This window comes from Lutjanus erythropterus, chromosome 16, assembly GCF_056507025.1.
Source record: "Lutjanus erythropterus isolate fLutEry1 chromosome 16, fLutEry1.hap2, whole genome shotgun sequence".
Taxonomy (NCBI): domain Eukaryota; kingdom Metazoa; phylum Chordata; class Actinopteri; order Lutjaniformes; family Lutjanidae; genus Lutjanus; species Lutjanus erythropterus.
The window spans coordinates 12,129,984-12,147,050 of record NC_139332.1 but is presented as its reverse complement, the minus strand read 5'-3'; the positions used below and the strand labels follow the sequence as shown (position 1 = coordinate 12,147,050).

Below are 17,067 nucleotides of genomic sequence, written 5' to 3'. Positions count from 1 at the left end.
CTAGGAACATTGAGTTCTCCTGCTACAAAATCTGTTGTTCTTCCTGCATCCAGTGATGTCACTGGATGTAACAAAGAACTACGGGCTGTTTCAGCCTCTGTGTAGCCAGGGGGCATGCCAGATGAGTATTTTTTTGACCTAGCACTATATTCTAGCCAACAAAGTAAAAGCTTTATTAAGGTGTGGGCATCAAAAGCTCACTTGCAATGCAGCCTGGTACATGAAGGCACTGCTGCACAGCTCTGTAAGCAGGAAAACAAAGTTTTCTAGGTCAGTATAGCAGCACTGAGGAAATTATTGCTTCAGCTGACTACATTTACCATCACATCGTCATCAGCACGAACTGGACATCCACATGAAAAATAATTTTCCCTTCAGTCCTACACTTCTGCACCTGCAGGTTTCCATTCATAGCTTCAGTATTTTTCTTCTCTCATCACAGATGTTTCGACTGCAGCACCATGCCCACAGCTACGGCCTGTTTTGTAGCATTATTTGGACAAAACGATTAAAACAATATGTTGCCATGCAAGCATTGTTTGTGATTGATCATATTTTCAATCAAAATCTGCAAAAAACACTATGAAGATTTCACTCTATCTTTATTATTGTTGTGCCATGGAGACCAGCCAAATGGTGAATGAATGGTGGCTTCAAATAATCAACCAAAAGAGAATGGCTTCAATTGAATCTGTATGTTTAAGCAACATCAAAAAATGCCAACTTTTGCTTGGAGATGAAGCCCACTGAGTTCCAACTGTACATTTCTTTCATCTTGCTGTCTGATTATATTTGTAAATTGATTTTTTTGTTTTTGTTTTTGTTTTGCATTTGTAATGCCTATAGAAGCCTTTCAATGTATGTAGACTATCCAGTTGGATGTTATGTATATAGATTCCTTACTGTACAGTCCCTCTTCCAAACCAAAACCAGAGCTGTCTACTATACTCATCCTAGTTTTCCCTGCGTCCTAAACCGGGGACCAAGCTTGCTGGCTTTTCAAAGATAACTCAAAGCTTCTATTTTTGTTAATAAAATGATTATGAAAAAGAGTCAAAATAAAACACTTACTGAACATTGATCACACTAGCCACTTTGTCACTACATTATTGTTTTTTGCAATGCCTACTTGTTTTCTTTACCGTTCATTTCTTTTTTTTTTCTGTCTCCGGGGGTTTCTTTATTTGTACAAGTCAAGAGTTGACAAAAGTTTTATACTATATTTTCCTACCGAGTTGTGTTTCAGTGTGAGCTAATGACTGTTTTTGTTATTGTAGCTGGCAGGGCTTTATCGGTGGTTATGTGCTGAAAATTGGCATGTACGCTCTGCTTTCTCTCTTGCGGAGTGGAAAGCACCTGAATGCTCCTGTATTCAATCCAATCACTCTGGCTGTAGCACTCTCTTAAATCTGGTGGGGAGGAAGGGGGGCGGGGTTGACTTAAGAGGATCTACCGATTAAACTTCTGGCTGTGTGTAGCCTTTAGTGACCTTAATGTTACTGCTTTCTCTCTGCTTTTTTGCAAGCCTGGTGCTCCCGATTGTCCCACATAAGCCATGCGACAGAACACACTGTAGCCCTGGAACTAGTACTGTAAATGACTCGATCATGACGAGTAGCATGACCTGCTCTTACCGGCACTCAGGAAACTCAAGTAGGCTGTAGCTCTTGTGATAGGGCCATAGGCTTTGCTTGATAAAACACCCCCTGCTGTAATAAACTGTATAACGTAACGTCAGACCCACACAGTCAGAAAGAGGGTCAGATTAGAAGAATCGTGAACAAATACTGCAGGTTATCGTTCGTGTTTCCATTTCCCCCCTCCGTCTTCTGAATTAACTGTATCTGCTAATAAATTCTGCACAAACCACCTTCAGCCCTGATTTTTTTTTTATTTAATTTTTTTACAATAGGGTGCAGACACAGCAGTGGTTTGCCCCATTTCTTTTTCTTTCTTTTTTTTTTTTTTTATTGGTCACTGGTCTCTGCTTTTGGCACAGTCATGGTAGCAGTGGACATTGCTTACTTTGGGAGTTCAACTATGGTGATTTTGGAGCCTTGTCTCAGCACTTTGTTTTTTTCTGTACCTCATAAGCCTCTATGTATGAAGAGTAAGTCAGAAAAATAATAAATTCATGGTTTGACATCATAAATTACCTGTTTGTGTTACCTGTTTGTCTCTTTCACACACACACACACACACACACACACACACACACACACACACACACACTAAAATTATCATCTACACTGTAAAAACATCACATAAACTTAGTGGAATCAAATTCTTTCCCATAAATTCAACAAATATACACATTTTAATATTCTCAAATTAAATCATTTTAAACTTTCTAGTTTTTACTTCATTACTTTTAAACATAAGTTGTTCTGACTTGACACCTTTTGATTTGAATGAAGACTTACCAGTATGCACTTTGTAGTCTGAAGAAAATATACATGATAGTAACCTTATAGTGTCTTTAAAACATGTTAAAATAAAAACTTATTGAACTTGAATGTTTTCTCAAGTTCATCCACTCAATTTGTTTTACATTTTCTAAACTCACAAGAGGACGTTGAACCAATTATGAAACCCGTGTTCAATTAACCCACATTTTTAAGGCAGCACGGGAACTTAAATTTTTCATTTGAACCAGCTTAACATGATTTACAGTGTCATATCTGGGGGATAAACACCCCTTTCCAATAGGCTGAAGACCAGAAATGTCACAAACACAGCAAGACAGAAGGCAGAGCTTCTGCAGATACAGACACTACCACAGCTCTAGTGGGTTAAAAGTGATGATTTAGAGGAATTATGTTTGTATGAATCTATACATTGTTTTTTCTTAGAAAAAGTAGGGCTGTAGCTACCATTGAGGACACTGAGGTCATGTCCTCTGTAATTTTTCTGGGAATTTGGGAGTGTTTTATAAACATTCTTCATTGATAGATTTACAGGCTGATTCCAGTATTTTTATTTTACATTAAATGTGACTAGTTTTAGTCCAATAAATGAACCAATGAAGGAATAATTATTTAGCCCTCACAATATTATTCCTGACATGTGCATAGGCTGTGTGTGTGTGTGCTTATTTTGGGGTTGAGAAAATTCTCTTATGTCTTTGTCTAAATAATCATTTAAAACCCTCACTTGATTATCTGAAAATGTGTTGTCAAAAAGCTGAAAATACATTTTCTTAGCTTGGAGAAGTTAATGTTTGGAATGACACATGGAAGACAGAGACATGTTGGGAAATAAAATGTACAAAAAATAAATACTGTCAAGGTAGAATCAGTTGGGAGAGTCCAGCATAATAATGAGCAAATAGGACAATACAGAGTGCAGGTACAGCCCTCTGTATTTCTAAATCCCAGCTTCAGCCTTGAGAAAATGCTGCATATATACCTTTAAATATTCATCTTTTAGTTGAATGTTGCAGCTCTTAAAGCCGGTGTCTTGTCATGGCCACAGTATTACTGTATTGCACACATTTGTTTTCCATTAAAACCACCTGTATGAGTGAGCACACATCTCCCTCCTCCCCATCCACCATTTGTTCTGAGCAGTCTCCAAGGTAACCCATCCTGGCATCTTTACCATGGCAACAAGCATCTTCGCTCACTGCTGCAGAGCTCTGACAGTTTCCATAGAAACAATACCAACTATTCAGATCCTCTTCCTAATGGCTTTTCATAATAAAGACTGTAAATGTCATCAGCAATCTTATCTTGTCACAAATGCAGCAACAAGAAGTGAATCCGTTCAGAAGCCTTATTGACTGGTGAGGGGTTTTTTTTATTTAAACTGGTCTAAAACCAGTTTAATAACAGGTAACGCTTGATTAGAGCGTTTAATTTACACCAGTCAGACTAAAATGTTCAAATAATTACATCTATTTTGTCTCCGACGATGAAAGACCATCCACATGATTCCTCTCATCAATCAATGTTGCCACAGTAACGGCTGCCTGTTGCCAGGCAACAGAGCCCACCTCTCATCTCCACGCTGACGGCGCATGCGCGTAGCCGTCAGCTGGGCGCCGAGGAAGCAGCATCATGGCGGCGTCCGCTCGCAGCGTGCAGGGTGCCCTGCGGAGAGCGGTGGTCCCGTCTTTAGTGGTGATTTTGGGAGCTACCGGTACCGGGAAGTCCAAGCTGGCGATCGAGATCGGAAAACGGCTTCAGGGAGAAATAATCAGTGCCGACTCCATGCAGGTAGGACGACTGTTAACACGAGGAAATGTGCGCAGGGGAGTCCTTGACATGGCAGCCATAATGCTCGGGTTAAACACAAGAAAAACATCTGCTGTTCAGACAAATGAACGCAGATTAAACAAACTTAGAGCAGGCTGTCATCTGACCTAACTCATCCATTTATTCTGCATTTGGGGTTTGTATTTTACTAAATGTTGCTGCGTAGGAGAGCGAGCGTTAGCAAAATGTCGAGACAGAATGTAAAAATGACAGCAAATATTCATTCAAATCTGAGCATAAGGTTTTCTTTGACTTGTATCCAACACCGAACCTCAGCTCAGATACAGAGGAGACCGTAACATCTGTCTGCACGGCCTGTAGGACCCACAGCAGCTGGAGAAACAATGACACATCACAAACATCTGCTTAAACACAAACCAACACTGTTCGTCTTTCTTTAGAGACCATGAAGTCGTTTAAACGAAAGTTAAAGCACCACTTTAAGGTCTTAAACAGAGAAACAGAGAAGATCGAGATAAAACAAGTCATATCAGCTGATTTGGAAAGCTTTTGCTCCGTTTAAACATCTTGACAACAACAGACGAGGTGCTGGTGCCTAAGCTGATGACAACTTAAATAATATCTTAATATTTTTAGGCTGTTCCACGACAGAGGATTTATCTCAATATTACTCAATATCATTTTATAAAGTATCGTACTGTTAGGGCAGAGCGAAAATCAAATAAACATTATTTTTAACCAAATACCTTAATGATATTGCAACAGTATTGTATGGATGACTAATGGTGCTTTCGCAAAATATTAAGACAATGACAGTGCTGTTTATCCAGTTAGATTTTTGTGGGGGTGAGTTGCAGGATATGTTGTCTGTCTTGTCAACGTGCAGTGGGACTAAATGGCAGAAGTCCTGTGATGTTTCAGACACTGAAAAATTCAAGAGCAGTATCTCCTGCCAAAAATCATGAGCTGATAACTCAAGAGAATCCACAGACCTTGTTGTGAGCAGTTTCACGAAGGTACTATTTTCTTTCTATGAGACAGAAAGTAGTTCTGGTAGATTCTACTGCAGAAAGAACATATTTTGTACATGAAACTGCTCACAACAAGTTCTGTGGCTTATCTTGAGTAACTGGGTCATGATTTTTGGAAAGAGACTGTTTTTTTATATCAGTTTTTTTGACACACGACTAGTGCCATTTAGTCCTATTCTATTTAAGAGAAGGCCTAAATCTCTATGACTGACATCTCCAAAACTCTGCTACTCACACCAAAACAATATAGATGAAATATGCTGCAGGCGAAAGGAAATATATGTATTTTTGATTTTGGGGTGAGCTGTCCCTTTAAAGCAAATAGACCTAACAGAACAACTAGAATAGTCTTACAAGTTCAGAAAGTTATATCACTTTACTGTAATTCAGCCTTTCAAACCAGAAAAGGACAACACTTATCAAAGATGATATCTGGTCTCATATCAAGATATTGATATTATTTATAACACTGGGATGTTGCCCAGCCCTGTTACACACAAAGGATAGAAAGAGGACAGCTTGTATCAGCTTATATATGACAGCTGTACTTGTTCCTTGTCTTTTGTCTTCTATCTTATATTTCTTGGTTATGGTGAAGATTTTTGCTCCATTTTAACATCTTATGCAACAACAGATGGGGTTCTGGTACTCAGATTAATAATACCAATTATGTTTTATTAAAATTTATCCAGGGATGACAGGGTTTCTGCAGCTCTTTACACAGTCTAATATCCAGTAAACTAAATTGTAGGCTTAAAAATATCTTAAATACAATTTGTAACCTATATATATATAATGCTGAAACAACTACAAAACAAATCTAACATGGAACTAATAACTACAAATCAGAATCAGAAACAGAACCAATACCGGAGTCAAACTGGTGACGTTACAGATCAAGAATAGCAAAATATATCAGCATAGAGGACTAAATAAGTAAAGGAATTTTAAAAAGAAAGAAAATAAGAAATATGTAAAAATGTGTACATTCTACAATACATATTATATACATATTGTGTTATATTAATATAACAATAATACAACAAAATATATAAAGTAAGAAGTATGTAAAAATATGTGCCTTTTGCTACAATATATAGAAAATATAAGCTGAAATAGGAATAATGAAAAATGAAATATAAGAATTATATACAAAAATGTGCTTCATGCTATAATCATATAAAGTTGTAAACAATGCTGTCTGTATTGCACAGTCAAGTTATTCCACAAATTGTAATTTCAATTCAGTATTCAGTATTCAGTATTGCACAATGAGTCAGTAGTGCACAGTTTGAGTATAAACAGAGAATAAATTATAGGTTATTGTTGCTGAAAGGGGTGAAATAAGACCAAGGGTCAGTCTGTTGACTCGAAGCGTCAGGCACTCTGAGGGAGGAGTTGCATAGTTTAATGCCCACAGGCAGGAATCATTTTCTGTGGTGCGTCTTGGTGGAATGAGTCTCTATGACCTCTCATGACCTTACAGTGTGGAAAGGACGAGATGTCTTACATTACATGATTTGGACCGGCAGATTTCATCAGGAGATGAATTGGTATTAATCAATAAAGAAGAGATTACTGTACCTTTTTTGCAATGATGTGAAATGGGTCTTAAAACGAATCCCTGATTGTCTTAAAATGATCTTTAAGTGCTAAAATGTGACTTGGAATGAGGTGTAAACCATTTAAATTACATTATTGTTAAATTTTAGTTTGGTGTGACTTCACCATGCAAGTTAGTACAATGAAATCCTGATAATAAGATTATGATAATAATGGGAGGAAATAAGAAAAAAAAGATAAGATAGCATAATGTAAACTTGAAACTGTATTGTCACAGCAACAAAAGGAAATACAAGTACAACGCAAAGATAAGTGTTACTGTACAAAGCTAGAATTCTATACAATAGGAAAAGATAAAAGGTACCTTATCAACAATACAGAAGCAGTAACTACAATGTGTATAGACCATTCTTGTTAGAACCCTTAGAAGGTGGAAAGTTTCCGGATAAAACTCCTAAACTGGGTTCTGGGTGGAACCTCTCATAGGGGGTTCTGGATGAAACTTCACAGGTGGTTCTAGGTGAAACTCTATGAAAAGATTCCAGGTGGAACCTTTATAAAAGGTTCTACAAGGAGCCAGAAAGGTTCCCCTCTGGGGAAAAGTCAAAGAACCCTTTATGGTTCTAGTTAGCACCTTTATTTTCAAGAGTGTGATATAGTGACGTGGCTCTGGGCTAATTAAAATCAGGTAAGAATGAATGCAGCTTAATCATGAGTTAATATATCTCATAACATTGAAATGTTGTGATAAAATTATTTATTGATTCATTCATTACTGGCCTTTATTGCTAATTCAGTTGCTTAGCAGCATAAATATTATTATATTATATTCAACAGCACACAGTTAAAGGTTTATATGGCAAGCAGTGTGAGGACAGATGAGTGTGTGTGGACATGTATTACTCGTACTGTAGGGACATAAATCTGTTTACACACTCACACTGTGGGGGCTCGTCTGTCTCATGGGGACAAAATGCAAGTCTGCATTACATAAATCATAACTGTCAAAAGGAGGAGACTTGGTTTAAGCTCATGGTAAGGTTAGGTTTACATTAAGGTTAGGGAAAGGTTAGATATAGGTTAAGGTTAAAGTGTATAGACGTGTATTGCTCGCGTTGTGGGGACATAAATCTGTTTACACACTCACACTGTGGGGATTCACCTGCCTTATGGGGACAAAATACAAGCCTCCGTAAATTTAATCATAACTTTCAAGGTGAGTTCTTGGTTTAGGGTTATGGCATGGGATATGGTTAAGTTTAGGTTAAGGTTGGGTTAGGGTTTGGGTTTAGGGTTCCCTCTGGGATTCTTGTTCTTTTAGGGTTTGGGGTTTTTCGTTAGGTTTAGGTTAAGGTTAAGCCAGGCTAGGGTTAGGTTTAAACTTTTGGGTGAAGACTTGGGTTAGGGTTAGTCTCCAGGATATAAATGTAAATCAGCCTGAAGTGATGGAGACACAACTCTGTGTGTGTGTCAAAGCTGTGATGTTTAAAAAACTCTTGTGTGTCTCGCGTCTCTTCGCTCCTCTCTCTGTTGCTCTCTCCTGCTCTCTCTCTCTCTGCCCCGCCCTCCCCTGTGGTTCTCAGGCTCTGTTGCCGCAGCAACCAGAGGGCATGCACACAAAAGAAAAGGTTGGGTACAGGTTTGAGTCTGGGTCACACCAGAGCACAGCATGGACACACACACACACACACACACACACAGGAACACACATACTTTATCCAAATCTGCCAGTGTCCAGCAGCGACCCCCTCATCACACCACCCAATCACATCACGCTCACTCCTCCATCACCTTTCTCTTGTCTCAGCACCACCTTTCTTCCCTCCCTCCTCCTTCCCGCCTCATTGTCCTTGAGAGCGAGCGTCCCTGCGGGGAGCGCTCTTCCAGCAGTCACCTGGTACTGGGTAAACTGGGTTACGCTAATAACATTTCAGCCTAGAATATCTCAGCGACCAGCAGCCCTGGTGGAGAGAAACAGTGGCCTAGTTACAGCACGGCAGCCCCAGCCCGTCTCCACAATCCCCGGCCTTGTTGCTGCCCTCCCATTGGTGTGTGTGACGGCGAGGAAGAGACATGCAGACATGGAGTGAGTGAGAGAGAGACTGCTTATGTGAGAATGAGGCTGTGTATAGGCTAGAGCGGCCCTGTGTTGTCTTTGGGATAGGAAACAGTCTGGTCTTGTTTGGGAGAAAGCAGCATTGTGCTGAGCTGGTGCATATTCAGCGCCGTGCTACGCCGGCCCAGCAGCTGATAGTGAATGGGCACGCTGTGGCCACTGGGAAGTGTCCATTGTCCCGGGGAGAATTGGTTCCCACACTCCCTAACACTCCTATTGTGTTATTACCACCCCCCCCCCTCCTGCCCGTGGCCCATGCCCCCAGCCCACAGTTCATTGGCCATGCAGGGGGATATTATTCACTCATTAAATGAACATGCTATCTATGGCACACACACAAGAGCCGGGCTGTACTGTCAGTGAATGAGGCGCTGCCAGATAGTGTAAAACCGTGGTTCCCAAAGTGGGGGTCCAGGGCCCAGCGGGGGTCCATGTTACTAGGAGCCAGAATTATGGGAAAATGTGTGAGCGTGATTTTAGGCTCCACTGTACCTGTTACCTTCACTATATATAGCACCATTGTCTCACTGGGTGTCTTGTGAGTGTGAAAAGTCTTAAATTAGCCCGTCATTAGCCAAGTCCTTTTATTTCATCCAGATAATAAGAGGTTTCGGTACACCGTGTTCACAATTAGACGAATCCAGAACTGAGTTAGTAGGACAGAGAACATTATGTGCTTTACTACAACTAAAGCTACAATATGTAACATTTCTGCTTTAAAACGTTATATATTGATGAGTTGTATGCCTACAGTAGCACAGATGTTTCCAACAATTTTCAAATACAGAGAAATTCATAATAATGGTTCAGTTGCTGCTAGCTGTCACTACCTAGTTTCTGTAACTTCTCTCATAGCAGAGAGTAAGGAAGGAAACCTGTGAACGTCACTAAACTGAAAGAAATGTACAGACATGCATAATCTAATGCATGATCATGATTTCTGCCTGAGTCATGACAGATTGACAGACTGACATGACAGATTTTCATCAGCTATGGCGGATGTTTAAAACTGACGATAACAGCTCCCACAGCCCAGAGGCAGAACTTCCATATTGTACGTTTAACTCGGCTCTTTTGAACTTTTACGTTTCATTCCCCTAGGTTCATTTTCTTGTACAGTACATTTACTATCTTCAGTTTTTAAAATATGTGGGTTTTCCAATTATCACTGTTTGTTTTGCTGTTTACATTACATTAATCTTTAATTAACATGCAGGTTGCATTAAAGGGATAGATTGGATTAATTGAAGTGGGGTTGCATAAGGTAATTATAAATGGTTTAGTTTAGCAGAAGCAGAGAAAAGCACCAGCGGGGAAACTAAGCAATGTCCTGCTCTGGACAGGGTCAGTAGCAAATCTTTTTTAAGCCACTTAAAAAAAAGCCCACCTAAAAAAAAAACCCAATGTCAATTTAGAATATTTTCGCTTCTTTACGTTGCTGTCAGACAGACTTTTCTGTCAGCAGTCTGCCATTATATGAGCCAAATGTCACTCTCTCCAAAGCCACCAGATCCCGTGGATGAAGTCAGTAATTTTACGTCACAGAACATGGGGTTCGCTGATGTACTGATGTGACTTTGGTGAATCTGAATTAACCTTTAAAAACACCAAACTCGCACAGTAACACAAAAGAACAGTGCAAGACCAGCACCTCTCATATTCTGTGTGGGTAAAATTAGTTATTTTGCCGGTGGAGTCTGAGCAAGAGAGGGTGATATTTGGCTTATAGAAAGTTAGTTACGGCAAAGTAAAGTGGTAAATCTAGATCTAGTGTACACTTTTTTTTTAAAATGTGACCCTTTCTGTACATTTTGCTGTTGACCCCCTCCACAGCAGTACATCACTTTGCTTCCTATTGGCAATATGCTGACTATGGATAAGTCCCTCATATAACCTCACTTCGTGTTATCCACACTATCACTTTAAAGAGGGCTTGACAGGCCTAAATTTATCTGTTTAACATCATTTGAAAGTTTCAAAGATCCCAATGTGAGCTTTCGGAGTTTGGGGAAAGATTTTGCAGTGTATAAAGTGGATGGTAGTAACATTTAGGCTTTGCTGTCGTCTATGAATGGATATATATGCAAGTTTAATGTTAGTACAGATTTAACTTTTACAGCCAAAGTGGACAACTTGGGAAATTTATTTATGTATATATAACGATTTGACAATCCTGGTTCCAAAAGGCTTGGGATGCTGTACAGCAGTCATTTGTAAACAAACCAACAGCAGTTTTATAAAGTGCCCACAAGCTCATGATGCCCCTGTCATACCCCATCATGATGCTGCCACCTGTTACCAGTTAACCTGTTCACCTGTTGAATGTCTCCGACGGGTGTTTTTTGAGCTTTCCATGACTTTCCCAGTCTTTCCTTGCAGCTGTCCCAACTTTTTGAAACATGTTGCTGGGATCAAATTCAGAATAAGCATTTATTAATGCAAATAAATAAAGTTTGATGAATTCAACTTTAAATATATTGCACTGTATGTAATTTAGAAAATGTCCGAAAGGATTAGCAGTTCTGTTCTCACGGTGTCCCGACTTTTTTAAAAACAATGTTGCACACCAAGGTCATGAGTTACTGTGGCACTGATTGTTTGATATGCACAGGTTGTAGGATTTAATTGGTTGAATCAGGCCTTTGATGAGCTGTAATGGATAGACATTTGTTAATCAAGTGTCACCTCGGGGGAGACAATGATTTATCCAGGCACCGCTTACTGCCAGCGCTTTGCAAGGCATTATTGGTAATAAGAAGCATTTGACATGGACAGTGACAGTAAGGGGATAGATCGAGTGCACTTCAGAGGTGATTCATGTGAGGAGAGCTCAGACTGAAACATTAGACCAGTTTACTCAGAGCTGTGATCATCGTTCAAACGCTGCCTTGTTTATGCTCTGCTGCACATCACATCAGTGAAATATACTGTGGAGTTCCCTGTCTCACTCTTCATCTGAGGGATATCGGCAGCTTCTGGGACTCTGCCAGTGTGCAGGCTGTCCGTGCTTTTACTCATCGTCGTCGTCTGTCGCTTCTTGCACTTTGTAACCACTACTTAGAAATTCTATGTGTCCGAAAAGGCCATCATTATGTTTTTGCGTGCTTTAACCAAGGATGATAAACAGCAGCTATGTCATGCTTCAGTACAATGCACATGCACATGTAGCACTCGTGTGTCAGATATTTTATTTTCCCAGGAGCACTTGAATGCACCAGAAAGACAGTCTGGGCTTGGAGCTGCTATTTAACTTTTACTGAACTTTGACAAAAAGGAGAGATGACTTAATGTCTACTGCCTTTTTTTATCTCAAAAAATTTTTCAAGTATTTGTGGAGTTTATTTACCTTGAATGTAGTGAAAAACAGCAGTGGAAGTGACTAATTACACCTACTCAAATTACTGAAATTAAGTCATTTTTGGGGGTCACTTATACTTTAATAAGTCATTTTATAAGTCTGTAATTTTACTTGTATGTAACTGACCAGAACAGCACAGGAGATGGGAGTATTTGAGACTGAAGATCTGGAGAAATAGAAACCTCTTTTCATTGAATGCCTGCTATTGGTAATGCAGATATAGTAATGCATAATAATGCAACATCAACAACTTTGAAATGAATTGATTATTAGTAGGGATGCACCTTTTTGGATTTTTGCTGATATTTTCCAGCTCATTTTGCCCGATCACTGATGCTGATATATGAGAATATTTGTTTCCACCTAATTGCAGAGAACATCAAGTCTCCCCCCAAAGTGGAATTAACATATTATTATGCCTACTCATCAACACAAGCAACAATTCATGACATTTAAGAAGCAGGAACCAGCAAATGTTTAACATTTTTTCCCCCAAAAATGAATGAAATGATTAATCGATTGTCAAAATAGGTGGCAACTAATTTTCTTTCAAACAACTAATTGATTAATCAACTAATCGCTGCAGCTCTAAGCGGCTAAATCTTATAAAACCACCAGCCTGACATGAAAGATTTGATTACTGAACACAAAGCACTTGTTACGTTTGTTGTGCATGAGCAGGTTTCTCATGCTTACCCACAGCCACCTGTTAAATGCATTAACCAATAAGACATTGTCACCACAAAATAAATGGTTTGACTGCAGGGTGTAAAAAAAAAAAAAAAAGGGGGTGTGTTTGAGTGTGTGTGCGGGCGTGGTTGTGGGGTGTCATACTAAAGGTCCTGAGGGGCAATTTAACAGGTCATGCACATGCATGCACCATTTCTTCAGTTTGTGAGACTCTTGGACGTATTGGTGGCCGGTGACCCTTTGCTTTATGCATGCATGAAAGAAGAAACTGACGTATTCTGTCAAAGACAAAATGAGCAGTGAAAATTGCGACAAAGGAGGACAATTTGTCAGGCTTGTGGTTTTCTGTTGAATGTGAGAAATGGGCCTGGGCGGCAGGAAAGCTGTCATGTGTCATCTTGGCCCTTATAGTCCCATAAAAGTGGAGTGAAAGAGGTCTTTCTTAGAAAAAAACGCCAAAGGGCTCATTTGCCTTTTAAGTCGTAAATTTGGAAATGTGATAGTCATGTAGCCAACTCATTTGGCTGCTGTGAGGGGCGCTTGTTCTCCAAAGGTTATGCTTGTTTTTGGCCAGAGGTTGTCAACACCAACTGCTTATCTACGCATTAAACACATCCTACACTGAAAAAGTGTGCAGCTACGTGTTATATCCCTCTAATTCGCTTGGAGTCATCCCTCCTTCTTCTCTCCCTGAGCATGCCTCTCTATCTCTCTGTCTCCCCCTCCCACTGTCTCTCTATCTGTCTGGTGTGGCGATGACCTGTCTAGGCTTTGACGTATCTGTTTGTATTGTAACTGAGGCGATGCTGCTGCCTCCCACATCCGATTTATGATGCATCTTTTTAAGTAATCCAAGCCTGTGTAGGAGCCAGCCAAAAAAAGAGAGAGCTGATTAACTCTTATGTTTTTTTGTGTACTTGTGTGTATGTGTGTGTGAATTGCAGTCTGCGGGGTGTGGTGATGCGGTCACCGCTACAGTAAAGCAGCGAGGGAGAGGAGGATGGCAGGATGGAGGAGAAGGAGTAGGAGGAGGGGGGATGGGGGGGACAACGCCATGAATGATTTATTAGTCTGGCATTACTGGGCCATTCCCCACAGAGAGACAGAGAGAGGAGAGGAAGATGGAGGGATAAATTGTTGAAGGCTGGTGCCTTGAGGGGGGAAGGAGAGAAGAGGTAGAAAGAGAAAACAGGCGGAGAGGTATTCTGCTCTAACTGTAATGGAGGAAAGGATTCAGAGAGAAGGATAGAAATATAGCAGTGCAGCTTACAGTTTGGCTGTTGAATCTGTAAAAGGCCATAGGGGTCAAAATAAGGACAAATTGTCCCGTCTTTCTCTCTGGACCAGAGTCGACTGACCCTGCTGCAACATTTTGGTATTTTATCCCATTTTGTTTTTTCCTCTAAAGTTGCAATTTTCCTGCAAAAAAATATCAAGGACAAGTTTTTTTTTTGTTGCTGTTTTTTCTTTTTTTTTTTTATTTTGAGAAAAACTGTCACAAAAATTTAATTTAGATCACAAGATCACTGAAATGAAAACTACTACCACTTATTATCATAGCAAATATTAGGCCTTTGAAGAATTGTTTTTTTGTTATTGAATAATTATAGCTGTTTGTCTTCCCCAGAACTTAAACGATTTCAGTGATTTTTATTTATTTTCCTTCAAAATTTAAAATGTAAACCTTTGTGGGAATGATTAAAACTGTTCCTCTATGTGTAAGATAACATATGGACACATTCATACTCATCTGTTTAGGTTTGCACAGATTTTAATCGTAGCCTAAGGTTTTTTTTAAATTTGTGCCTTGCTCTGCATCAACAACAAACGCCTGGTTGCTCCAGCATTAAAAAATGGCAAAATTTTGTGGTGTAATTATGGTGTAGTGGATTCATGGATTTTCTCACAAGGAAGACATAAATCAGTGCAGATATTTCACATGACCAAGTTTGACCTCAGCTGACCGATAGCAAGCTGCGTTGGCAGTGCTGACCTCTGAGGGAGAGCCACAAAGTCCACCACACTCAGCTGAAGAGCATGCGAACATGATGATAGGCTGAAAGAGCTTTTTTTTGCTCTCCAGTAAATATATATCACACATTTATTGTTGCTTTACACAAATTTTAATTAATAGATTAATAATTTGATTAATCGCTGGCGCTCTAATCCCAAGAACAAACTGCCAGAGTGGAGTAACTGGAACAGAACAGAGGAACTAGACAAAAATGACTTTCTGATTTTCCAAACGATCGTCATCAGCCCATCCATCGGTGATTGGTGATGTCATCGTCCCCCCTTCCACCTCTTCCTGTCCTCTCAGGTCTCAGCTGGGAGATGTGCACAAGTGGGGAATTCACTATGTTACACATGCTGCGAACGTTCACTACATCTGATTGATCAAATAAACTCACAAAGTGTCTAGAATTGACATGTTCTCACACCTATTTTCCATTTTAAACAGAGAAATACAACCGTTCACCTTCTGAATTCAATTTTATCCTGGACAGCTAGTAGAGACTGCTAGAATATACTGAGTCTGGTCAGAAAAATGTTGTTTTTACATTTAGGTTTTTCTATGGATTAAATAATGTAGTTAGATTAATTTTGTTATCTTAAGGCAGAGCCAGGTTAGCTGTTTTTGCCTGTTGTGCTAAGCTAACTGTCTGCTTGAGGTAGCTTTATATTTAGTGGACAGATATGAGAGTGGTATCCATTTTAGCAATCTCGTTAAGAAAGAGAATTGCCATATTTCTCAAAAATGTGTTTGAAACAAGTGTTTCAAACAGAGTTAAACACACAGCTGTTTGTGCGTCACTGACATCGATACACAATCTGCTCAGTTAGGTCAGTATCTTTGCGTGCATCCCATAAAATGTGCACAGAAAATAAAGCTAACTTTTCAGATCTTTTACAGGGTTTGTTCTGGTCATTGCTGATCAGAAAGCAACATTTCATGTATGTTAATGAAATACCAATACTGGCAAACTGACACACTGGTCTCACACTGCTCTGAAAGGTCTGTTTTATCCCCCTTTATCCTCTTTTGGCTGTCTCTGAATCTGATTTCATGTCTCAATGAGTGTTTGTTCTCTCAGTTTCTTTCTTTTTTCCTCACCCCTCTCTGCCTCTCTTGCCCTCTTTCTTTCATTTTGCCATGCTCCCCCCTTATTTATGTGGCAGAGGAACAGCTGTCTCGTGCAGGGCGTAAGGTTGGCCAGGCAGGCTGGCTGCAGGCTCTGCAGAGCTCGAACACTGAGCTCATTGTCTCACACACACTCGCGCGCACACACATTCCTCCCTTACTCACACACAAGCCACACGGTCACATCCATTCACATCCATTTAAAAGCGAGACAGGAAGGAGTAGGCAGCTGAACCCACATTAGCTGAGCTTCCATTGAAGTGTATCAGTGTGAATTATGACGTTTGGAGTTTGAAAAGCTGAATGTAGCGAGCACATCTCTGAGACATTTCCTCAGCAACTTCCCAGAAAGCACTCCTTTCACTCCCTGGAGTTTCATTCAGAAAGAAATTACACCACAAATTAAGAGTGGAGCATTCATGGAAAACAAATGACACAGTTTATCAGACGGATTCAACTCTTTGCTGTTAGGCTTTAAAGGGATAGTTTGGATTATTTGAAGCAGGGTTGTAATGAGGTACTTCAGTCAGTTTATTACCTACAGTAGATAGCAGTTGACACGCCCTGAGTTTTGGAGAATCGGCAAGAGTCCCAGTGTAAGAACCTTAGCAATGCACTGCTGTTCTTAAAGACGTCCTGGAGAACCCAAGTAAGTCTAGTTGCCTACGATAACACTTTTATGAATTCCATGACCTGGATGACTGAGAGTCTTCACAGACGTTATATTTAGAATATTTCCACCACTTAACCTTGCCGTCAGAGAGCCATTTCTGACTGAAAACCACTGTTATATAAGCTAAATATTGCTCTCTTTAAAGCAACCAAACTCCATTGAAAAAATCAGTCATTTTACCTCGCAGAAGATGGAAGCTGCTGGTCTACCATTCTGTTAGATCGTTTGTGTTATTATGTGACTTTGGTGTTTTGAAGGTTAGATCGGATTCACCGAA

The 17,067-nt window shown here is 39.8% G+C and overlaps 1 protein-coding gene across 2 annotated transcripts in view; it reads left to right on the top strand.

The window, feature by feature from the left end:
* Positions 1-4,017: 4,017 nt before the first annotated feature.
* Positions 4,018-17,067, top strand: part of trit1 (tRNA isopentenyltransferase 1) — a 47,821-nt gene continuing 34,771 nt past the window's right edge. Inside the window, exon 1 of one of the 2 annotated variants that reach the window (XM_084739207.1) lies at positions 4,018-4,217. In XM_084739207.1, coding sequence (XP_084595333.1) covers positions 4,059-4,217 — 159 coding nt within the window. In that variant the 5' untranslated portion in view covers positions 4,018-4,058. The remainder of the gene's footprint in view (positions 4,218-17,067) is intronic. The other variant, XM_084739206.1, reaches the window with a different exon arrangement.